This window comes from Ixodes scapularis, unplaced genomic scaffold (assembly GCF_016920785.2).
Source record: "Ixodes scapularis isolate PalLabHiFi unplaced genomic scaffold, ASM1692078v2 PGA_scaffold5__190_contigs__length_132052651, whole genome shotgun sequence".
In the NCBI taxonomy this organism is placed as follows: Eukaryota; Metazoa; Arthropoda; class Arachnida; order Ixodida; family Ixodidae; genus Ixodes; species Ixodes scapularis.
Genome location: NW_024609880.1, coordinates 62,357,236 through 62,382,259, shown reverse-complemented (window position 1 = coordinate 62,382,259; position 25,024 = coordinate 62,357,236). Strand labels below are relative to the sequence as shown.

The 25,024-nt window shown below is 44.1% G+C and overlaps 1 protein-coding gene across 1 annotated transcript; it reads right to left on the bottom strand.

Moving 5' to 3' along the window:
• Nucleotides 1–274: 274 nt before the first annotated feature.
• LOC8031668 (survival motor neuron protein 1) lies at nucleotides 275–23,106 on the bottom strand. The gene is made up of 8 exons (XM_029977387.4): nucleotides 22,933–23,106; nucleotides 22,717–22,791; nucleotides 13,855–13,971; nucleotides 11,054–11,260; nucleotides 10,756–10,848; nucleotides 10,407–10,484; nucleotides 6,903–7,022; nucleotides 275–1,072 (listed from the first exon to the last, which is right to left on the bottom strand). The coding sequence occupies exons 1-8, from the start codon at nucleotides 22,972–22,974 to the stop codon at nucleotides 1,007–1,009; spliced, it is 798 nt and encodes a 265-aa protein (XP_029833247.2). The 5' UTR covers nucleotides 22,975–23,106; the 3' UTR covers nucleotides 275–1,006.
• Between the last annotated feature and the right edge of the window lie 1,918 nt (nucleotides 23,107–25,024).

Genomic DNA, 25,024 nt, shown 5'->3' with positions numbered 1-25,024 from the left:
GTGCAATAAAGTAGTGTAGTAATTAACAATGCAGATACTACGAAGTGTTTGGCACATAATGCACCAATGGACAACTCAGATCTAACAGTAAAAAAATAATGAAAAAACCCTTTACTAGGAGTAGGGACAGTTGAAGAAATTTGCGAGCTCAGAGAACCCCCAGGGGACCTTAAAGAACCTTTAGGTTCCTAGAAACCCGGTTCTGAGAACACAGTTTTTTTTTTTTTCTAACCCGAGTCCCTAGTAGCTTTTTTTTTTTTTTTTTTATATTTCCTTGTGGACAAGCTTGATAAAGTGTAGCCTTCGTACCACTCAAGCTCATGTACGGGGGGGCACAGGTAAAGGCAAATGGTTATGCCTGAAGTTTGATACATAACTGAAAAGCATGCTTCTCCATGTCAAGCCAGCCAATGATTGTAGCAACCATCATACCTTGGTCTGGTCTCATCCATATGGTCCCAAGAAAATGTTTTGATAATGCAAAGCGATCGCAAAAACTGCATTGCCAAACGCTTTCGAAAAACACTTGTCTGCGACATTTCCGTAGAAGTTACCGCAAAATACAGCCAAAGCGCCCACTTTTTACAAGCACCCACTACTATTAACATTTCTTGAACTTGGGATTTCGGAAAATGCTATGTCAAGTGCCCACCCCCTCCAAAGCTTCAGCACCGGCCAAAAATTCACCACGTTGCGGCGGCCAAAAGACCGCCAACAGCGAAGACGGGGATATTGTGTGAAAATAAATACGCTTTCTCCGATTCCGTTCACCCTGCCTTCAGAGTTCCTTCGTGTCAACCGATTTGACCAGACAAGCGCCCATGTCTAGATTAACCAAGTTTTTAGTGAAAGCGGGGTGGGCACACTCCTTGGTGCTTTACGGTAAGTGAAATATGACTGCAAGCACTCTTTCAAGTGGATCAAAAAAAAAAAAAGGAAGGCATCACATTTTATGCGAACAAAAGGAACACTGTATTTAACATCAGATGAAGACGCAAATGTACCACTATTTGTGACAACTATGTTTGCAGCAGCACCTTTCCTTCTTGGTTGCCTTAGATTCCTGAAGGCCCTGAAAAAAAGAAAAAAAGAAAAGAGATTGAAGCTTAGTGGGAAGAAATAGCTTGACTCCATACAAGAATGGTTCACCCGCTAAATTTAGTAGATGGTGGTCGCGTGATGTCATCAGCGTGTCATGTGATGTCCAGCTGTGGTACCACCTGATGTTGTGTCACGTGATGCGACGGCGTCGCACGACACTGCAACATAACGGTGACGTCGCATAACACCAACTGATCGGTACATAACATGATCAGGTAATGTGATCACACAACTCTGGTGCATCATGTGACACAGTGGTCACCTCATCACATAACTACAGCTTATGGCCTATAGTCATCATGTTATCAAATGACATCAGATGGCCCTCCTGAAATTGAGGCACTATAACACTGGTAAACAGCATCTGTAACAACATTAATCCAAGCAAGTCCTTTGACGCAACGGTACAGCACTGGACTATGAGGCAAGAGGTCCGTGGTTAAATTCCTGGTGAGGGACCAAGTGTTTTTATGGACACCTCGTTGTGTTATGCTTTTTTTTTGTAACACCTTTTCGTGAGGCTCTACACCAGAGGTCAGCAACCTTTCGTAGCAGCGGGCCGAGTCATCACGAAGCCCGAGGGGGCCGGACGGCAAGTTGCAAGTTGCAAAGTGGTGGCAGTGGGGTGGGGGAGGCAAAGGAAAGGCAAAAAGAAAGTGAGGACGTTCTCTGCCCAAGTATAGAGATGCCAGACAATGCCAATAGAGCATTTACTAAACCCCCAAGCATGGCGGCCCGCACTCGAGGAATTATGGGAATGGTGTTTTTTCAGTTCCTTACTCCTTAGTGATCGATAATTTCGACCAATTCTATGCTTACATACTTTTTAGTGTATAATCCGAAGTCATCTTAAATAGGCTTCGTGTGGATTGCAGAGACCTATCATATCACTTTTAAAATTTCTCGTCAATGTTGGTGTTTCTGATAGAGTGCATGCCACCCACCCTTCAACCTGGCTGAACTGCAGGAATCTCTTACAATATTATCTTCTCCTACAGCTGCAAAGATGCTAATATTAACTTAGAAACGCTATAAACAGCCCCGCTGACTTTGAGCTAAATCCTGGTCTTGGTTGTTGTGAATTCTTGGCTTTTGAAGCAATTCCTGCTAAAACAAGAATCACGAGAATTATAATATTGTAAGAGATTTCTGCAGCTCAGCGAGGTTGAAGGGTGGATTGCATGCAGTGTGTAAAACGCTGACACTGACGAGACATTATATAAGTGATATGACAGGTATCTGAAATCCACATGACGCTTATTCAGGGTGACTCCGGATTACACTCAAAAGTGTGTAAGCATCGAACTGGCCGAAATTACCAATCACTAAAGAACTGACGATTGGGAGATTTAGCAGGTAGTCTATTGGAAGTGCTCGTTGTTCCTATCTAACCCCATCTGAGACCAAAACTGCCGTGTGGTCCCCAAGTCTGCAAGAGTAAGCGACAGGAATGGGGGTGGGGGTGGGGGGGAGGGGGGGGGGGGGGGGGGGGGGCTGGGGGCTTTTTGGAGCTGTGCCGGGGGCTGCAGGTTGCCGACCCTGCTCTGAATTTAAAAACCAGCCCATAAAAGCAGTCTGCTTTAATATATTAGTATCTCAGTTTGCACACTGCTGCAAAAGCTGGTGTGACAAAACCTTGACAATAAAACCCAACTAGGTGGAGAGATCAACCCCTTAAGAGTGTTTAGCTTTGGGGAATTTCGCACCCTCAGCTGCTTAATTGTTGTCTTAAAATTTATACTTATTGCCTTCAAAATAAAGTTTTTAGCCACAAACAAAATGGGAGTAAAATTTAAAAATACTCAGCACTGCCATTTGTTGGCAGAGCCTGCTGCAACAAAACGGTCGACTGCGTGAACCACACTAAGCAATGAGCGAGCCTGGTTCGTCCAGAATGGTTGAGTGCGTGAACCAGGGAAAGCAGACGAGCTATGCTTGTCCTGAACGGTTGAGGGGTTAAACCAAGTCACTTCTATTAGACCCCAAGAACAAATAACACAAAAAAGTTCCAAAAGAAATTTTAAGCCCATACTGGGAGCAATAACAACAAAATAAAGTACTTCGAACAGCCAAATTTTAACAGCGTCCTAATTTCTGAAAATTTAGCAATTCAAGAAATATGGCAAAATACTGATACTGCAAATAATCACCCTAAGGTACAGAATACATAGCATACCACTCCCAATTGGGAAATTTTCCCGAAAACCACTTCTTGCAAAATTCGCGAAGTAATGAGTTTTCAAAAAAAGGCTCGAGGCACACCTAAGCACTTCTTATGAGTTATGAATGCGAAAGCATGCACGCCGCTCTTCCGCTCCCTTCTTTTTTTTTTACTTGTGTCGATGGTCAAGCGCCCGCGGTCCTCGGCACGCCGACCTCGGGCGTGGAGCGGTAGAGCCGCTGCCTCGCACACACGCAGCGCCATAGGGTTGCAGTCGTAAAAACTGACGCGCGGCGGCCAATGGGAGCCCCGTCGACGCGCGCCAGCTAATGGGACTAAAGCCGAAATCCATCAGCTTTACTCTGCTCCTTTGGGACTGAGGAAACTAGGTGCTGTTTAGCTAGGCTTTCCGCGAGGTTTCGTAGCTGGGAGCTGGCTTTACTTCGAGAAAAGAATTAAAACGCCGTTTGACGCGGTTTCAAAGCTGATGACGTCGGCTTGTTCCATGGGACAGTTAATGCTTTTGCATTAATAAACTGCTCTACAGTACCTAAAAACTACCCTAGTGTCCCCAGAGATGTCCCACCCTGAAAAATAACCCACCGTTACTTTTGGCGTGATATGCTATCTTTAAAAAAACAATGGAAGATAGCCCACTTATAATAATTGCAAGGTCCTGGCTAACGATGACATAGACAGAAACGACTTCAGTTAGGCAGGGCGAAAGATACGCGAACGCTGGTGACTGGGAAGGACACTCTTTGGTTTATCAGCCCCTCCCAGTGATCACGAATTTTGCAAATCACGAAATCTAAAACTAGCTTTCTTTTTAACTTCTTTTACTGCACAATAAGAGTTAGCTTATTCCTTATTTTCACGTGATTTGCTTCAGATGTTAGGGAAGGGAATCTTTCGGGATATTACAGCAGGCACATACATAAAAATTGCACAACTAACAAACAAAAGCATTTCCCGACTGCATAACAAGTAACACATTCTATTTCAGATTTGTCTACTAGACCATGGGTTCTCGAACCGGGTACCTAGGAACCTGAGGGTCCTCCAAAGTACCCTCAAGGGTTCCCCAAAATCACAAATTTTCTCGACCACCCCTACCTTGAGGTGAAGTATTTTTTCCGTTTAGGCGCCATTCTAGAGGACCCAAGTCATTTATGGAACCATAACTTCCATTTAGGCGCTATTTTATTTAGAGGACCCAAGCCATTTATTGAGCCATAACTTTGTGTCAAACGTAGTGATGAAGATTGTGGTCTGTTCCAAGAGGAATACGCAGAATACAGATACTGTTACTACCGACTTTGACGTGAATTATGACTGGGGTCTGTCCTAACCAGCAAAAATGGTGAAATGTAAATGGCAATTAGAAGGAAACGTGTTTGGAACTAGTGAACGTTACTTTGAAAGAAGATGGTGATCTTTTGTGGAGCTGCATTCGTGAACTTTAAAAGGTTGTATAGACGTCTTTTATTGAGCTGTGCATTCGAGACACACTGGCCGAGACCGAAATTAGCAGGTTGCGAAATTAAAAAACATTAGAGCGATCGCATTCCCCAGAGATGGCACCAGTTGAATAAACCGCATGGTAAAAACAGCTTTGCTCAACCTTAGCTGACGGCGCGCCCAACTGCCAATGACGATTGTTGTCGTTGCACACCTTAGGTCGTATCAGGCTAATGGGGCTCACGAGGCCTAAGCACAATGGCAGCAAAAGTATGCACGATGGATGCCACCATGCTACAGACCCAAAGCTGCCCAACGCTCCAAATAACGACCCGTCATAGAGCCCACCATAAAAGAATGGCGACGTACCGTAATATCCTGGGAGATAGCCCACCTAATATCAAGAGCAAAGTGGGTGAAAATATGGAGTGGGATATGGGATAACTTTCAATGTATGACCAAAAAAAGTTTTAAAAAATCCTGGTATTTTTAGGTTGTGTGTCCCTTCCAAGCTTGTTGTGGTGACGAGGAGCAACAAAGCAAAGATTACAGTACTTCCCAGTCAGCAACGTTCGCTTATATCCCGCCATAGCTAACATAGCCGCCTTTACGCTGAGGCCATCATTGGTCCCAACGCTACTACTAATACTAAGAAATGGGATATCTCTCAGTGTTTAAAAACAAATACTATAGCAAATCAAGCCATTAATAGGAGTGGGCTATCTTTCGGGGGTGGGGCAATATCTCGGAATTTTACGGTACTTACATCACTAATCACAGTTAATAATAACCGAATGTATCTTGAAAAGATACTGTAATAAGCAAAGTTTGGTCAATGGCATATCCAAACTTCACAAACCTATAACCTAATGTCTGCTATAACCAGACCTGTTGTAACGAGGTTATACTTAGGGTTCCGTGTTTTCGGTGTTTATTTTTCGTCAAATTTGGAAGATGTTTTTCGAAGTTTATATTTGTTTGATTCCCAATTCTCCAAAATTCTGAGTTTAATTTCGCAGTGTTTCCTATTAAAAATAAATAACAACCGGATGTAAGTGTATGCCAGATAAAAAATAGAACACGCTTGTATCAACTGAAATTTCTTCTGTTGAATTTGGCATTGATGCCATTGCCATTGGCAATACTAATTTGTCCCAAGACAGAAGTCGCACACGAGTGTTGCTTCGATAAACGCCGATTCCTTAAAATCAATAAACTCCTGGAGATAGTCGCTAGGAAGCTCGTAGTCACCCCGTCCTATTCCATCAATCTAGCCCGCGGCCGCGCGAGGTGCAGAGGTAAAGGATGTAATAGAGAAGTTTCAACTGCCCCTCTTCCCTATTTTATACAATCGCTATGGTCCACAGCTTCCACTGTTTACAAGAACATACCCTCTCCTTTCTCTAAATCACAAATCGCATGGCCCAAACTGGAAACCAAAAGAGCGGCTTCTGTCGTGACCCAAATGTATAATGACCTGTTGGCCTAAATCAACCTCGTTGAGACAAGCGGGAAGACCCCTTTTGACAACGGTCCAAGATTTGAAAGAAAATTATGGTGACATTTTCCCAGGACCATTGAATCTGTGCTGATCCAATTGTAAAAAAATAAAAAAAACGTCTTTTACTTCCTTTTTTTTTTTGCAGGGGAGGATAAACATTTCGAGTTTATCGGATAAGTCTTAATTGACCAAAATTTTCCCGGCGGGTGTTTTTCTGAGTTTTCTGGATTTCTGCGAAAACACGGAACCCTAGTTATACAGTCTATACTTATTACAACAGACCTGGTTACAACAGACATTTAAATAAAACATACCGATTTGTGAAGTTCCGTTGGTTTTCATCTACGTATTATTGACTCAACTTCATATCTAGATATAACATACTCCTTTTACAACAGACCGAAATCTCGGTCAAAATCAAGGTCTGTTAAAGCGAACTTACACTGTACTGTATGTTTGCTATTGTCTACAAGCTCTGTGGACTTCTGTGAGCTCGTAGCAACAGTGCAGAGACTCGGAAGGTTTCCTCGGCTGTCGACATTCCACGAAATTGTATTAGTTTTAGAACCCCTGTCTTAGAGGGTATGTTGGGGAACCCCAGGAAGGAATCCAGTTTTAGAACCCACTATTCGGAGCACAACAGCAACATGCTACAGTGCACGCTCGCGGGAGTGTCACCTGATAGTAGCCAGTGTGGTAGCCAGTCATGTACCACGACATCAGCATGGATGCCAGTGCCTCCTCGTTGTTTGGAAGGTCGCCGTGGCATATTGGCGGCGGCGGAGGAATGGGCTGCTTCTGCAATTACAGTAGTCGCCACATTTGAGGGAAATTGAGGGGCACGCACTCTTTGTGGTGTTTGAACGAAGATCAGCGCAGGAAGGGGGGAATTCTTCATTAAACAAATAAAATTAGAGCAAAAAAAGACAGGTACACGAAGTAAACAGAACGAATGCTAACTTTCAACTATTTTTACTCAGGAAAAAGAAAAGCATATACACATACTCAAAGCGGTAATACATACAGCTATCAAGTCGGTATCTGATCATGCAAAAACTGAAATTCACTTCCATGAAGCACAATTGACATGTCACTGGCACATGACGTCCCACTTTTCTTGATAAAAAATAGAACCCTTATCAGCTGAAGTCGCGGAACACAGCCACAAGTGTTGCAATGTATCGGAAAATGCGAGCCATATTTATATTTTTACTGAGAGTGTGTGTTCCCATGCTCGATCATTAATGCGTCGCTCCGTCTGGCTGACATAGACCTTTACACAACTCAGTGGAATTTCATACACTACACCCACTGTGCAGTCCATGTAAGGGGCCACGCATTTCTTTTCACAAGGCTGTTTTGCTTTTTTAACAGAGACGAGGGAGCACCACCCAGCCAACCTTTTTGGGACAGAAACTTCGGACACATCATACTTGCTTGCCACTTCCTTCACATTGTGGGCAACCTTGAGGAAGTATGGAATGACTTTTGGTCTTTTTGTTCTTTGTCTCGTTGGAACCTTTCTCTTAATTCCCTTCATTTTTTGTGGGACGGTCTCCAACAGAGACCAAGACTGAGCACAGGAAGCCAGTCAATTCCAGTTTGGTATACATGTCCCTGTCTTTATTAGAGCGCAGCTCTTAGGCACCCATTTCTGGGTTGAGCGGCGTCAGCATCGCCATCGTCGTCGCCGTTGGCGTAATTGCACGCATTGCATCATGGGACGTTTCCCCGCTAAATTTAGCAGGAAAATTTCCCTCTAAATTTAGCGGAAAAATTTTCTCGCTAACTTTAGCGGAGAAACGTCTCATTATACAACGCGCGCAATTACTTTGACGTCAACACCGCTCAACCTGCAAACGGGTTGAGCGACGTCAATTTACCCGCTAAATTTAGCGGGAAAATTGACGTTACGTGACCTCAACGCCAACTCAGTTACCCCGCTAAATTTATCGGTGAAAATGACGTCACAACTTCGTGTCACGTCACCCAAGAAAAAATTCAGCAGCAGGAGGAGGGGAGGAGGAAAGCAGGAGGGGGAGGGAAAGAGGGGGAGGGAAGAGGAGGAGGAGAGGAGGGCACAAAGGAGGAGGAGGGGCCCTCCTCTCCTCCGTACCCTCCCCTTCTCCTCCTCAAGAGCTGCGCTCTAGTTTTGCATTACAGAGATTTGTAAACGCCTCTCATTTTTTTGCACTATTTTATCTGTTTAACTAATATGAAACTAGCCCAGCAACATATTTCACTAGGGGGAATCCTGTATGTCAGCAAGTCTGCTCTGGGAAAAATATCACCTTAGAAGCATGAACAAATGGTTGGCATAATCTTCATCTAATTACCACGGTGTAAGGCCGAAATTACCATATTTTCTAGTGCAGAAATTGGATCGAGAAAAATGAAGAAATGTAAGAGTAGACCTGCGGACCACGAGGTTTCTAGAATGTTGACGTCATGATGGAAGGTGGGCACAGGTGAAGAAAGTGTAAAATGTAATTGACAGCAATTAACAGCAATGTTCCATCAGGCCAGAGTCACATGTTGCCTCACATCTCATTATGCTGCATAATGTCAGCAAAGACACATTTTATTAGCTTCGGAGCATTAAGTTGCTTTATTTCCACTTAGAACTATAGGAGGAACAGTCTTACTTTGCCGAGATTATGGTAGTTTTGTAGCGACACACCACCGCTGGTCAATATCAGTACACCAGAGTTTAAATGTACACCGCGAAAATCCCGAGCAAGCGCCCCCTCTAAAATTTGGAAATAATCACGTGAAACTGGAGGACGGGCACTCCCTAGGTCAACAACACGTAGAAGTATGTCTTTCGTGTATTTTTCAAACGTTACAAAAAATTGAGGGCTGGGCACTTATTGCGGAACGGACGGATGCTCGGTATTTTATGGTATTGCACGACACAGTTGGCGCAAAAAAGATAGACTCTTCTTGCATTTTACTTCAAAAGGATATTAGCAAGCATCACATTTTATCATATAGGTTAGTTCTCCTAATAGCAGTTTCACAACAGCATTTGAATTCCAAGAAAGAAAACAGTAAAAACTAGCTATCACATGTTTGTGTCAATTGTGTCATGCTCTGTATATCCCACAATGGCATCTGTGATGCCATCACAGCACGTATGAACATGTGCCATAATAAGTGAGGAAATGCACATTCTCAATACACGGTCACGCAACTCGAGTTGTTTTCGAACCTGCTTGCAAGCTTAAGGCGGGACATGGGTCTTTGGAGCCAAAAACTTCCTAAAACTGCATTCTTTTGAAAACGGCGATGGCTGTTGTTCTTCTCAATCTACCAAGCTTCTAATTTCGTGGATGAATATTTGAGCTATAAATCATTTTGTAATGTCTATGCAGGCTGAATGTGCATTAAAGTTGACTCTAAAACATTGTTTTCACATAACACAATTTTTGGACTCGTTGAAAATTTGCAGGAGGGATATCTCAGCATCTACAGCAGTCAGAAATATAACCTTTCTTGAAGTGTGATTCTAAATGTGTGAAGCATACAATGTTGAGAGCAGATTTTTTAATATAAGTCTAGAAACTTTTTTATTTCATCTTTTGTTTTATTATTTGTTAGCCATGCATTGAGCGCTGAACTTCAATATGTTGTAAAATCACTAATAATGGGTTTATCTTAAAAGTACTTCCAACATTGTATTCTTTACACTTCGTAGTATCTGGCCATGTCTTAAAATGGATATTTTGTTGAGCAGTTTTTTCCCTATCATTCCTCTAAACAAAGGCAGGCAAGTTTTAATTATCTTCAGGACAATACTACTGAATGAAGAAATTACCAGACATATGAAATCAGCACAAAAAGCTGAACAAGCTTGTTCAGTTTCATTGAGTTTGGTCATAAAATAAGAAAAAATGCTCCAAGACCAGTGTTCCCCCTTAAGTGCAATCCCCTCTTGGGAAAGAAAATACTTCCCAAGTATGAACCCGAATTTGTGCCTCCTCTACGTACAGATTGTTAAAAAGAAAGCTAAGCTGCATGTGCAGTGGGTAACACTAAGCACTCCCAAATTAGAGCTCATTTTAAGGAAGCAGGTGAAGCAAATCGATCTTGCAGACTGCACCAGTCCGCAACGATTCCAGGGGAGAATGGTAGAGCAAGGGTGGCGTCCGACTCCGCCGCTCTTATCGACGAGCCACTCACCATGAAAGGAGGAAGTCTGCTGAAGAGAGGCTCCACGGGAGGTACCGGCATTGCAAAAGACGGAAGAGACGATGCATCCTGCGATGCAAACAAACCAAAGTCAGCGACAAAACGCTTCTTTCAATACAAATATAAGCCACCGAACCTTTCGAAATGGCACCTTCGAATAGTTTGAGATGGTTGCTTACGACACTGCCGGAATTATTTTGGGAAAAGAATGACGCATTAAATACGGGCAGATTGGAAGTGTTCCATGAGCTACGCGACAGACGGCGCCATCAGGTTGTCTAGTGGTAAGGGGTTGTGAGCAGTCACAAGCGCCGTCAATTACGCTCAAATGGTTGCTCACATGATGTTGGTGATGCGCTTCTGGCACACGAGCGGCGTGACCGGCCGTCGCGCCACGTTCTTCTTCGCTCGGCGGGGTGGGCGAGCCGGTTGCCTGCAACGGCAAGCCTCAACCGTGAAAAAGCTCTCCGGGGGCCCTGACCTACACGGCAAGACCGAGGGACCTGGACGTCTCTGCTCGCTGTGATTGGCCGGGTCTGCACCACCGACCAAGGGCAGCAGGCGGCGATCTCCCAATCCCTTGGTCCCGCCGTGCAGATCAGGGCCCAAGAAAAGAAACATGGGTGCGAGCGACGTACATTTTCTCTCCTGGCCTGATCTGTCTGCCGCTGCCTCGCAAACTTTCCCTCCGACGGAAGCAGCTCGGAGAGGTAGACCTCCTCCTCGTTGCCATAGCCGATGTAGCGGACGGTGCAGGCCTCCTGATCCACAAACTTAATCTTGGCCTCGTAGCACCGGCCGTCCACGGAGTAGGTGCACCGGCAGAAATCTCCCACCTTCCAGTCCTTTGGAAAGAGTTGCGTAAAGCGGAGATAAGGAAGTCTGTGTATGTTGTTTAGGAGGTCGGAAATTAGTGGGCCCCAAGGGTGTCTGGAGTCTGCTGCAGATGAGACATTTAGCCGGTGCAGTATCACTGCTACCCTGGGGACTTCTAATGCACATTACACAGTAGTGGCACACTACCGTATACAAATACAATCATGTTCACCCAAATCAGAATAAGCAGGGTCATAAACCTTGTTTAAGCAGATGCATCTTAAATTTTTGCACATGCTCTCAAACCAAAAGCTATACCTGAATTTGTGGATTTAGTTTGAAAACTGTTTGAAAACTGTTGTTACAAGTGCGCTTTGCATGCACCAATATTTTTTTAAATGCTTCTTCCCTCACACGATTGGTGACCAGAATTCTCTTTTCTTTCATGTTATTTTTTCTAAACATTTTGCTTAATTTAGTTTAGAACTGCTTTTAGGGTTGTTCTTGTACTGTCGTTTTTGAACCCTGTCAATTGTTGTTTGGTTATCGAGTCACAGTGATCATGATAATAACAAACAGTTTGCTACACTGGACATTAGGGACTGCAAAAACATTCTTATTAGCAAAATAATCTTATTAGCAAAAATTAACTTTTTGATCAGTGTAAATAAACAGATGGTTCTAATTAGAAACTTGCTGAGCATCATTGAAAACCCCAAAATCAGTCATTTCAGGAAGACTGAAAGCATGTGGGAAGAGCAGCGGTAGGCTAAAACTACCACTTGTGCGGAAAGCACAAGGCCGGCAATGCAAAAACAGGGATAATATTCTTATCATTTGCGTTTTATCATTGCCGGCCTTGCGCCTGCTGCACAAGTGATAACTTTAGTGCACTCCAGAGCTCCCCACATACTTCAAGCCTCCTTAAAATTGACTGATTTAGGGGTTTTCGATGATGCTCATCACATTTCTAATTGGAACCATCTGTTTATTTTCACTAATTATAAAGTTCATTAGTAAATTTAAGGTAATTATCTTGCTAACTGATATGTTCTTCACAATCTTTGACATCTGCTGGGGCTAGCGGTTCGTTAAAGAAAATAGCTTTTTTTTCTCTCAACCACATTATTTTTAGGGACGTTCGAAAGTCTTTGCAAAAACGCCCAGTATACATGTCTGCATATATTTTTCTCTATGAACTTAGTTCTCTCACTAGGGAATCAGTCAAAAGGCTTCAACTAATTTTGCTTCGGTTATTTTGTTTAACCCGTCACTAGTTTAGGTTGTTCAGCAACGACACAATATGGAGTTGCTTAATTGTTTCATCTAACAGTTGTGAAGTGCTAATTTGATCAGGGACTTCATTTGGTCATGATTATTTTCTTATGCCCTTCCTGCTTCACCATTTGTATGGTTTGCAATGCGTAATAAATAGACACAAGCAACTGTGATCAGAGTGATACTAACAGACTCGGATACTAGTGCTTTGGCTGTTTGGCTTAAGAGCTGTCCACACACAAAACAATTCGCTCAGACTTGTGCTGTGCACGACTCCTACTGGTCGCTAAATTTCCTCACGCTTCCGGTCTGGAACAATATTTTTTGGAAGGGAGAGTGGCTGTCCATGTGCATCCTCTAGGGCTGGCTCATACATCTAAGTTTGACTGTGACCGAATGCGCTGGGATCTCTTGTAACCACAGTGGTACGCTGGCACCATCCATCACATAGTCTTGAAACACTTCCAAAAAGTGAATAACTAGACTGAATGTTTTCCAGTGTATGCAAGATCGATTCTATGCACTATCTAAGAAAAAGTCACTTATTACATTGCCAGAATTATACCGAGCCCACATTGAAGCAACGGTGGAATAATACTAATGGCACCGAAGCGTTAAGCGGTTATAAAAGATCATAATGCACACGGTCACAGTCAAACACAAATATCTGAACCACCCAGTTGAAAATTCCCATTAAATTAATATTGGAATTTTTCCATTGGTACCAATTGGACACTTAGACAACCATTTGGTCACTGCCAATGGGAACCAACGGGAACCATTTGGAATCCATTCAGGTTTCAACTGGAAAAATAATTTGAATTGGCGAGAGCCATCAGCCAGTGTGCTTCCAACTGGAACCCACTAAAAACCAATTGGTCCTAGTTAAAACCAGTTGGAATTCCAAATGGACTGAATGGGAATTTTTAGCTGGGCAGACTTTAGAAGAAGCTGATGATGTAGGCTCCAGGACGCAGCCCATCTCCCCCTGCACTGGCTATCAATCAAGGCCTCTGCAGCTGTTGTCCCTTCCATCTCCCCCATGCGTTTGACAACTCACTAATGTCAAAAGAAAGTCGTGCTGTTTTGCGCCCGGAAGCACGGCTGATGTCCTCGCTGAAATCGTAAACGTACACCGAAGTGAATACGGTTTTTGAAAATTGTACACTATTTTTTTGGTGTGCAAAACACAAATCCCGTTCAGTGGGGACACTCCTTCAGGAGGTGTCCAAGTGCGACAAAGGCACAAGGCTGTCTGTCTTCGGATGTGCGCTGTGTCAGCGCTCATTGCTCAACCAGCCATGTCCCACTCAGACGGGCGCTGATCAAAGAGGAGCCAGTTTACCCTAGCTTTGGATGAGGCTTGTGTATCAGTCTTCTTGCTGCCTTTCTTCTTCTGCTGTTTGTGTGAACCAGACCCAGTGGTCGAAGTGCTCGGTTGCTTCTGCAATGTAAACTCGTTCTGAAAAAAAAAAAAAAAAAAAAAAAAAAAAAATTAAGAAAGTGAAAACGGGAAATATACTGTATTTGGTTCACCTCCAAGCTGACAGTGCGGTGGAAGCTACATGCTCAGTAAAACAGTCTTACATCTATCTCTCACCTCGTGATTACACTCCCACCCATAGCTACGCATACAGAGCGGGGTCAGGTGATGAAAGTGTTATGCATTGCGGGAAAGAACATCAGTTGAGAGCCATCAAACGTTCATAGCGTTCCCTTTAATCATGGTGCCCCGAATCCCATGCCCCGTGCTCTTTGTAACCATGCACTCTACCTGTGCGGGTGTATGTCCCGCCATCTGCTAGCATAAGCCGATATGCAACATCTCCCCCTCATTTGGCTGTGGTCCCGTATCTTGTGGGAGCTCTTCCTTCCCGTGTACTAGCCCAAATGCGTATACACACAGGTGCGGACACTTCCTGTCCTTGTTTTCCCGACGAATGAGTTGATACCGCTTTGTGCCGGACTTCCAAGCCCCAGGCTGGTACTGGCGTGTCACTCGGCCGATCTGTGATTGCAGTCGCATGTGGTCCGTATGCCGTCGCGTTTGCCCTTTTTCTGCCTGGATCATCCATGACCATAGACCCAGACGCTCTGTGATGACTTCACACATCCAAGTGTGTCAGCTTGGGAACTTCAAGAACCATACGGATTGTCCCACCGTAAATTGACGCAGAATTTCCATTGTAGCTGTTCTGTCGTCCTTGGGAATGTGCACCAGTCTCTCTAGGGGTGATGGCAACTCCCGTCCAAACATCATCCAAGCTGGTGTCTTGCCTGCCACCATGCTAGGATGCACTTCAATACTTTTTTTTTTTCTCTTTTAGTAAGTGCTTCCCTCAGCTGCTGCACCATTCATTCTGCTTGTCCGTTGGTAGAGGTATGGTTCGGCACTCTTGTAATTGCCAATACTCCATTGAGTCGATAAAATGCTTTTAATCTCTTCTGAAACAAAAGCAGATCCATTATCCGGTACCACCTTCCGTGGTACGCCAAATGCCCCAAAAATGTTGCGTAGTTTGCTGATAACGGTAGTTGAGGTCATGTTTGAAACATCACATACTTCAAGCCATTTAATGTAATCATCTGCAATGAGTAGAAACACTTTCCCGTCTACCGGTCCCGCAAAATCGACATGAATTGTATCCCACGGACTCTACTGTCGAGACCGGATATAACGAAGTCAGTTATTACGAAATAGCGGCTACAGCAAAGCGATCACATTTCCCATTCCCTCTTTACTTCGCTATAACTGAAGTCAGTTAGAATGAAATAGCGGATATAGCGAAGTGATTCCCGATTCCCGTTGATTTCGTTATAACCGGTCTCGATAGTACAGTCTTTCCCATATCGGACTGCTGCATTTTGGTTTTGCCTTCTCATGCCACTGACAGGTGTCGCGCTTGGCTACACAGGACTCAATCTCCTTGTCGATTCCAGGCCACCAGAGGTAACTTCAGGCGCAAGTAAGCTTTCATGGCGACCAAGCCCCTGTGTCCTGCATGCACTAGAGCTAATGTCTCCGGTCCCATAGAGGTGGAAATTATGACGTGCGACCCCCAGATGAGAGCCACGGTGTATTGATAGTTCGGTTGCTTTTAACTTGTAGGCTGTGAACTGCTCCCCTGTTATCTTTTTTACCTTTCCATTCTTGACTGCCTGTAGAACTTCAGAAAGTGTGGTGTCCACTGTTGTCTGGTTTGCCAATTCTTTAGCATTCATGGGAGGTTTAGTCAGAGCTTCCAGCATAAGAACATTTCCAGGTGGTTGCAGTTCGTCCACAGTCTCCTCCAGTGGTAGCCTGCTTAATGCATCTGCATTCTGGTTGTGTTTTCCTGCTCTGTAGACGAGCTTGTAGTCGTAGGCCACTAATTTCACCCACCATTGCATCATGCATGGCGACAGGTATGCTGGTACTGGAGATTTTGGACCCATGATCCCCAGTAAAGGCTGATAGTCGGTAGTTAAGGTCTTGTGACGTCCAGCAAAATATTGGCGGAGGTGTCTCATGGCAAATACAACTGCCAGGCCTTCTCGATTGAATTGCGAGTAGTTTCTTTCTGCTCTTTTCAAGGTTCTTGAGGTAAAGATGATGGGTGCTTCTATTCTGTCTTCCTTCAGCCGTGCTGAGACAGCTCCAACACCATATGGTGATGCGTTGCAGGACACAATCAAATCTTTTTTGTCGTCATAATGCGCCAACACTGTGTCCTGTGTGATTACTTGCTTCAACCGTTGGAAAGCTTCTCAATGTTTTTCGTCCCACCTCCAGGGCACGTCTTTTTCGAGGAGAGCATATAGCTCATTTGTAATTGTGGCTTGATTTGCTATAAATCGATCGTAAAGTGCCAAAAGCCCGAGGAACGACTGCAACGTGGCTCGGTTCGTTGGCTCTGGCATCTCCATGATCGCTTTCAGCTCCTCATTAGTTGTGTAGATGCCTGCCGCACCAATGATATGTCCTAGGTACCATACTCGATTATTTGCACAATTATGGGATTTCTCTCTCTTGAGTTTAAAGGGATACTTCAATGAAATTTGAAATATACCCATCGTGTTCAAAAATAGGTTGAATATGATCCACAATATCCGTAAGTGGCAATTGCACGTTTGTATTTTGAGCTTGGTGGCTGTATTTTTCGTTATAAACAGCCCACTCTGGCAAGCGATCAGAGAACAGCCAGCGGAGACCACGTGACATCCAACGCAATCGTGACGTGGTTCGTCTAGGGATGAGCAAAGCTACGGCGAGGCTGACGTCGAGAGGATGGCCTAGTCGTTCCAGCCACTGAAGCGGCTGCCTTTCTACAAGTTCTGAGTGACGGGTTAATCTTCTATAATCTTGTAGAGGGACAACAGCGACTTCTGGGTCACACAAAAGGGATTCTTGGGAAGGGGGGTGTCCCTCCTTCCCCTCTTCTCTCGTTGTGGCCGGAGGCGAGACAAACATTGCCACTATCTGCCAAAGTTCCTTGGTGGGCATTACAAACGAGGTGCTAGCGACAACCACCAGGTGCTCTTTGCTAATTGTTTAATTCGGTTTAAAATTCATTTTCATGTCTTTGTTAACAGGTTATTGGTGTGTCTGATGTGATACTGCTCCTTTGAACACATATAGACCAAAAAATAAGCGCCGAAATTTCGTTGTAGTATCCCTTTAACGCCTGCTTGGGGAAGTCGTGATAAAACTGCACTCAGCCTTTCCAGATGTTCCGATGCGGTTGCCCCGCAGATAATTGTGTCGTCTAAGTAGACTCCAATTCCAGGAATTCCTGCCAGCAGAGTCTCCATAAACCATTCAAAAATTGCTGGAGCTGCTAAGATATCAAAAGGCATTCTCTTGACCTTCAACAGTCCATTTATGAAGTTGTAAACATTTCTGCTGTTTCAGCCGTCAATTCCAGCTGTTGGTAGGCCACTGTGAGGTCCAGAGTTGAAAACACTGATCCGCAGATTTGCCAACATCTCGGACAAGGTAGGCATCGGTTACACAACCGTCTTTGCTTCTTTGTTGACCGTGCTACGGTAATCACCACACAGTCTGATGGAGCCAACACTCTTCCGTACGGCTACAACCGGCGTGGCCCACTCCGAGTGTCGAATTGGTTTGAGGATCTCTTGGCTTTGAAGTTCTGCCTCCCCTGCGGTCTGCATCGCGAATGGCACCAGCCGTGCTTTGAGGAAATGTGGCTTGGCGTCTTCTTTCAGTTCCAGGTGCACCGGTGGGCCATTGTGCCCGGTGATTTTGCAATAAAAAAACTCTGTCATACGTGTTTAGTACCTTGGTGTTGCAGACTTGGCTGGTGATGTTATGTATCCTGCCCAATCGAATTTTTAGTGCCTCGAACCAGTTTCTTCCTAGTGGGCTGCAGCCTCTTCCTCCTGTCACCAGTAGGTGACATAAGGACATAGACGTTTGCCGTGTCAAGCATTCACACTCCTCCTGACCAGGCATGTAGGGTTATGTCCTCATGGTCTAGCCTCGGCGGACGTCTTGGCCACATCAGACAATATGTGTCCTCGCTGATGAGGGTACATGCTGCGCCCGAGTTAATTCCAAACTCCATAGCTCGGTTTTCAATCTTGAGACTAATCATGAACTTGGGTAGTGTGCTCAAAGCTCTCGCAGCATTTAGCTCATATAACTCGGGCGAAGTTCCTGGAGATTCGTCATTAGAATCCGATATTTGATCTTCCTTACTTATGCTGTGTGTGGCGCATTGATGTTTCTTGGGTCCTGTTTTCACAAAACAAGCTTTTGCAATCTAACCTGTTTTGCGGCGGAAGTTACATTTCACGTTGCGGAATCTGCAGGTGACTGGTGTGTGCTCTTCCTGGCACCTATAACACCTCGTTGATTCGAAAGGTTTCCTCTCCCTTCTTTTCTTTTTGTCTAAAAACTGTTTTTCCTTTCCAAACTTCGTGAATATATGACTTCTTGGTTTTCAAATCCCTTCGATGTTGTGCAGCGCTTTGTGTGTGCAGTGCAATGTCCTGTGCCTTCTGAAAGGTTAAGCTGACTTCCGCAAACAGCCGTTGTTCTAAGTGTTCGTCGCAGATGGCGCACACAAATTTATCTCTTAACATTAGTTCCAGAAGCAGCAACATTGGATTCATCTCTCGCTGTGCTGTAGGGGGCCGTCCCTCGCCAGCGGAACCCGCAGTGCTGGTGCTAGCAGTGGTCGCTGCTGGCGTGACCGTCAGCCCTCCGAAACTGCAGTCTGCGGCCAGTATCTTTAACACTGCGATGTAGCTCAATATCGACTCCTGATCTGCTTATACCTTTAGCTGATTCCTTTGCCAAAATTTTGTCCCGCTGCAAAAGTTCCGACAGCTGTGGGTCGTACTGTTTTTTCAGTATCGTCATAAGCTGGTCAAAACTGACCTCTCCAGGTGTTCTTGGTGACACCAGCAGGCTTACAATTTCGTATGTCTTTGCTCCGCAAAAAATCAGCAAGAGAGCTCCTTTATTTTTTCTTTTAAGGTTCCATTATTTTGTTAGCTTCCCAGTAGGAACCCAGTCGTTCAGCCCAAGAAGTCCATGCTGTTTCATCAAATTCCTCAAGTTTGCCTTGGGATAGCTATTGTTTTGTCGCCCTTACGTTATCTGTTGACCGATGTCGTCGCCAAAAGTGCTATGAATCGTGGGAAAGAGCCTCAGTTGAGAGCCATCAAACGTTCATATCATTCTTTTTAATCATGGCGCCCCGAATCCCATGTTCCGTGCTTTTTGTCACCGCGCGCTCTCTTCGTGCGGGGTATGTCCCACCATCTGCTAGCATAAGCAGATATACAACAGAAAGGAAGGAGTTTGATTAACCGGCAAACACGTGGATCAGGGATTTATACACACACCTCCCACAAGGCTTTTGACAACCCCCCCCCCCCCCCCCCCTTTTTTATGGAACTCAATATTGTATCACGACGAAATCCGCTGCACATGCTCAACTTCGACGGACCATGCTGCTTTGCGGCATGAGCCGTCCTTTTATATTGAATATAAAACAATGTTGATGATTTTCTGTCATAATCTTCTAGACCAGAGCTCTCAAAACACGCAGCCCGTGACTTTTTGGGACGCGGACCGCAAATGTTTCGCGACTGTGAGCGCCCATTGGTTGGTATGCCTCGAGCGCTGCATGCACCATAAATAATAACCTCTTGTCGTCTATTCATTTGCACTGGAAACATAGCACTGCTCTTATAATGTTTTAACATACTTGGCACTAATCTGTTTTCTTTTAGATTGAGGATTGTTTCGTTTTACTTATTGTTAAGACTCAAATATAGTTTCTCATAATTCTGCTATGAAAATCGTCAAGAAAGCAAAAACTACCGCATGAAAAGATTTTCTTTAGAGACATATTGAGCTCGGATAATTACCGAGGGAATTAACCCTCAGAGTAACAATTGTGTGCTTGGTTTCTAGTTCTATTGAAAAATTACAGTGCATTGGCCAGATGGTTGTATTTTAAATCTTTTAGTCACACTAGGTACAAGAGCAGAGTAGTACGAACAAATCAAAGCTAAAAGCGGCGCTAGCAAAACGGCTATTTTACAAAAGGGAAATGGCACGAGATCCCCTTTAAAAAATTGTTGGGTGTCGCTGAAAGACTCGGCTGCTTTCCAACGTGAAATGCCATTTTTTTTTTTTTTTTTCTAAAATGTATATATTCCCTTGCACTATGTTGGCCCTCGTAATTTCCTAGGAGGGTTATCTGGCCCCCCCCACTCAAACGAAGTTGAGACCACTGTTTGAGACTTTCTGAAAAATGCTCCAGAGAAGATAATTAAACTATTGTTTTGAAAAGTGGACAGTGCATCTCCAATTATTTTCAATGCCAGGAATAATGATACAAGGCTGCGCTAAAAGTGCGCAGCCGCTTTGGAAGAAATACTGAAGTTCAGAACATGTATAGCAGCGGTTCTCAAATGGGGGTCTGCAAAGCCCCTGCCTCATTAGTCAAGCCCGGCAATAAAGGTTGTTTGTTTTTAGATTTAGAAGAAATATTCCAATTCTCGAGCGAGTTTTCTCATGTGTATGTCAATGAGAGAAGTTTAGCCCTTAGTCAAATTGATTTATTAAATCATTATCATAATTAACTTATACTTTTCCCTTTCCCTAACCACAAACGGAGTCCCCCATCATCTTCGGTGATTCACAAGGTGTCCGCAAAACATCAGTGGTTGAGAACTAATGATGTATAGGATTAAGATCCAGGTTGCGTTACTGAATATTGAGTTTTATTAGTAAATATATAGTTGTCTAGAACACTGACTAATATACGCTATAAATACAAAAATATGATTACACTTGTTTACTGGAGATCAATCTGCATGCTTTAAAACCAAAGTACAGACAGAGTGCATGGTGGATGAGATATTATCTGAGAAACAGCTGGATTTAAAAAGACAGCATACAAGCTTCATGTACTATGTAATTTAGGAAATGTATAGAGCTAAGAAATGTGTTTACAATCACTGACCAGATTTGCTGAACATGGTTATTGTTATGAGTGTTCTTGGTATATCAGCAAACAATGGGAGTTAAATGAACTTCAATTTTTCTGTCATCAAGAAACTCTCATCATATTTTAATGGCATTTCTGTACAGGTGGATTATAGGATGCTCAGTGATACCACTACAAAATTGTGATTTGGAGCAATTTCTGAAGCACCTGAAAATGACTTTCGGAGCACTTTGGAACACCTAAAAATGACTTTTGGAGCAATTTGGAGCAGATGAACATGAAATTTGGAGCCCTTTTGAGCACCTAAATATCACTTTCCACAGTACTTTTGAGCATGCAGTTATAAAATCTTATGATCACCTAAATTTAGTTAAGATAATTTTAAAGTTTGCAAAAATCTCCTACAAATATTTTTTTTTTCAGTCATTTTGTAATGTTGATTTGCACAGGCTTAACTATGAAAAATTAATCTGTTGATGCAAAAAACAACTGTTGATGCAACTTACTGTGCACTGCTTATTTTGAACACAAAGAACTTATCAAAGGCCCACCCCTTCAAGTTTTGCAGCTTTTCATTTATGCCTGCAAGCTTAGTCCTGTTATCAGAAAGGGTTTTGCGTGCCTCAGAAAGAAGCACCTGCCCCGGTTAACAGTGCAGCTGCCTTATGTCCATCGCTTTGCCGCGGCTAAAGTTGCATGTGGCTAGGATAGGTGGCGCAAGTCGCCGCCTAATTTGTCCAGCCACGCATTTGACAATTTGTTTTATCAGAAAGGCACAGGAAATTGCCTCTGGTGCAAAATGGCACATTTGGCACAGGAGTGGAATCCCTGCATGCTATTTTTGGAGAATTTATCGCAGTGGTTCGCCCCAAAAAAATTCAGCTTCTCTATAAGATAGTTAAGGACTTGACTGCACATCTAGACACAGTAAAAGTAGTCATACATAGTTACTAGAACACAGATTATATTTTACTATATCTGCTTAGATTGCCGCAACAAATGTAACCTCTCGTTGCATCTTGGAAACAAACTTTAAATTCGGAGTTTAAAACAGCTCAGTGAATAAGGTTTCTAACTTCAAGAATTGCGACAGAAAGAATACAAGCTGGAATCCATAGATTGCAAGAGTCGCCATCGCTGGGTACTGGCGGTTATTTCTACGTACTGGTTTTTTCGAATTATAACTGCTGCGGAGTGAAACTAACACGGCGTACCAAATACTCGAGGCACATAAAATACTGGCAAGGCCGCAAATCACGTCACATGCAATCTATGTATAGGTCTGCTGTTTCATTCCTGTGGAAGACTTCCATTTGCATTGATTCAGTTATTTTTAATATTAACAGTCATACAGTTGACACTCATTAGTGCCATCATATAATGCCTCTGCTGCCTCCTCCTCCTCTTCACCTCCTTCATTCCTCACTCCCTCCCTCGCCCTTTTTTTTTTTTTTTTTTTTCAGATTCAAATTCTGGATAAACCCCTGGGACGGATCCTACTGCACTGTCCGCTTAGGGGTGAATGGAGAAAAGGAATATTTTCAAAACGTCTTCAGAAAATCTACTCCACCTTGCAAAAGAGGAAAGATGCGAATGCGGGTTAGAAAGAGGTGAATCAACCAAAAAACAGATTGCTGTCCACACCAACCAAGAAGCTTTCACCAAGTGATCATAAACTCTCGTGTTCCAGTCATGACACACGCGGTAGGCCCATGCATCCAAGGCCAGACATGTACCTCGTTCGTAGACACTGCACGGTTATATGCCTTGATGAGCGCTTCATCGTCCACCAGATCGTCACTCCTATCGTCCTGTAAAGAGAAATAGAAAGGCAACAACCGTTAAAGAGATGACGCGAATTGCTCTTGTTTACAAGGCCCGTTGTCACTCCGACCGGTCTGACCCGGAATGTTTCACGAAGAGTATTGCAAGCAAGTGTCTAATTTGCTCACTTCCGAGACCTTGTAGACAATATCGTCGTCCCCAGAAGCCATTTGTATTCGAGGAAAAGTCCCTTAGAGTCGAAGAAGCAATAATAGATGAATGAACGGAGCACAAGACGATACCGCTACGAAAAAAAAGCACGCTGAACTGATGTTAATGCTCCTGCGGCTTCGCTCGTAATCTAGAGTTGTACAAACGGATTTGCGCAGCAACAAGACCTGGTTTCGGTTTCGAGGCCTCAACTTGGTTTCGGCTTTGAAACATTATCGCACAATGGTGTAGCGTGTCTTTGACGATTTTCTTGGCGGAAATCCAGAAAAGGCATGTGAATATAATGACGCAAAATGGATCATTTAGTCTGTCTAGATTATATGAGGCCAAGAATAAGCACAGTTGCTCGTTTTATTTGGCCTCCGTGCCGAAAATTACAGCCCACTAGTGTCAGTGTCACTGAATGAATGCTCTGTTCAGTTTTCAGTAGCTCTACAGAAGGGGGGTTCGGTGGCCGAGTGGGCTAGCGCACACCAGCTCTGAGTACGTGGATCGAAAGTTCGCGCTGCAGAACCCAGGGATCCTGGGCTCAATCCCCACTCCTGCCCGTTTCGATCTGGATGAGCATCGTACCGGCGTGCGGTCGTGTATCGCTATTGCGTGGTGCACGTTAAAAGGATACTTCAACGAAATTTGAAATATACCCGTCGGGTTAAAAAATAGGTTGAATATGATCCACAATATCCGTGAATGACAATCGCACGTTTGTATTTTGAGCCTGGTGACGGTTTTTTTCGTTTGAACTACCCACTCTGGCGAGCGCTCGGAGAGCAGCTAGCGGAGAGCACGTTACATCCAACGCAATCGTGACGTAGTTCGTCTCGGGACGAGCGAAGCTGCGGCGAGGCCTCAGGCGAGGCTCACGCCGAGAGGATAGCCAAGTCGTTCCAGCTACCGAAGCGGCAGCTTTTGTACGAATTTTAAATGACGGGTTAATCTTCTATAATCTTGTAGAGGGACAATAGCGAATTCTGGGACAGACAAAAAAGATTCACGGGGAGAGGAGAGTTCCTCCTTCCACCTCTTCTCTCGACGTGACCGGAGGCGAGACAAACGTCGTCACTATCTGCCAAGGTTCCTAGACGGTCATTACAAACGAGACGTTAGCGACATCCACCAGGTGCTCTATGCTAATCGTTTAATACGTTTTAAAATTCCTTTTCGTGTCTTTGTTAACAGGATATTAGTGTGTTCGATGTGATAGTGCTCCTTTGAACACATATAGGCCAGAAAACAAGCGCTGAAATTTCGTTGTAGTATCCCTTTTAATGACCCCAGGTTAGCGGTTGTACTGCACCGGCTAAATTGCTCATATACAGCAAGTGACTCGTCGCAGCTTTGAAAATGGCTGACTAACTACACGCTGTATAAATATCCACACAACCCCAATTTTATGACTCTGCAGACCATAGGAAACCCGGCCATTTTCACGGGAGACATTCAACGAAGTTGAACGCAAATCAATTGAAGCGTTCGTAATTATTTCGGGAATGGGACAGCGAGTGCGTGCATCAGCTCACGTCGTTACGTCAACTGAATGTCGTCGCCATCAGAGGTCACCGTGAGTGTTCAAACTGCCTCAAGCGAAACTACGGTAAGCTTTTCGGACGTGATTCAAGAAGGGTGCGAAGGATTGTGCAGCTTGTGCTCGTGCTCGACCAAAAAGCAAGAGGTGCATTTTCGACGACGAGTTGAGATATAACGTACGCCTACCGCAATCCCGTTATAAGACCGTTCCATTAGGGTCATAGCAGAGAGGGTAAAAGAGAAAAAATGCACTCCCCCTCTCTCCCCGCATCTCGTCCGCTCCGCCGAGTGGGCTGTAGCTAGCGTCCGGCTGGCGTACAAACTCTGTTTAAAATCGCGTCATTTTGGAACTTTCAAGGGCAGATGCGCAGATTTTGGTATGCCAGTTGTCGTGTAATATTATGCTAGATAAAAAGACCCACAGGGTCCAATTGCGCTCTTACCTGCGTGCAAATAAAAAAAAAAAAAAAAAGAAAAGGAAAACTGTGTCAGACTGGCCGGTCTCTTTGGCGAAGAGTAAAT

Coding starts and splice junctions, on each gene's coding strand:
- LOC8031668 (XM_029977387.4), bottom strand. CDS start 22,974: ATGGCTTCTGGGGACGACGATATTGTCTACAAGGTCTCGGAA. Junction 22,792..22,932: donor TTGTCTACAAGGTCTCGGAA/GTGAGCAAATTA, acceptor TTCTCTTTACAG/GACGATAGGAGTGACGATCT. Junction 11,261..13,854: donor AAGCCTCATCCAAAGCTAGG/GTAAACTGGCTC, acceptor CTCTTTCCAAAG/GACTGGAAGGTGGGAGATTT.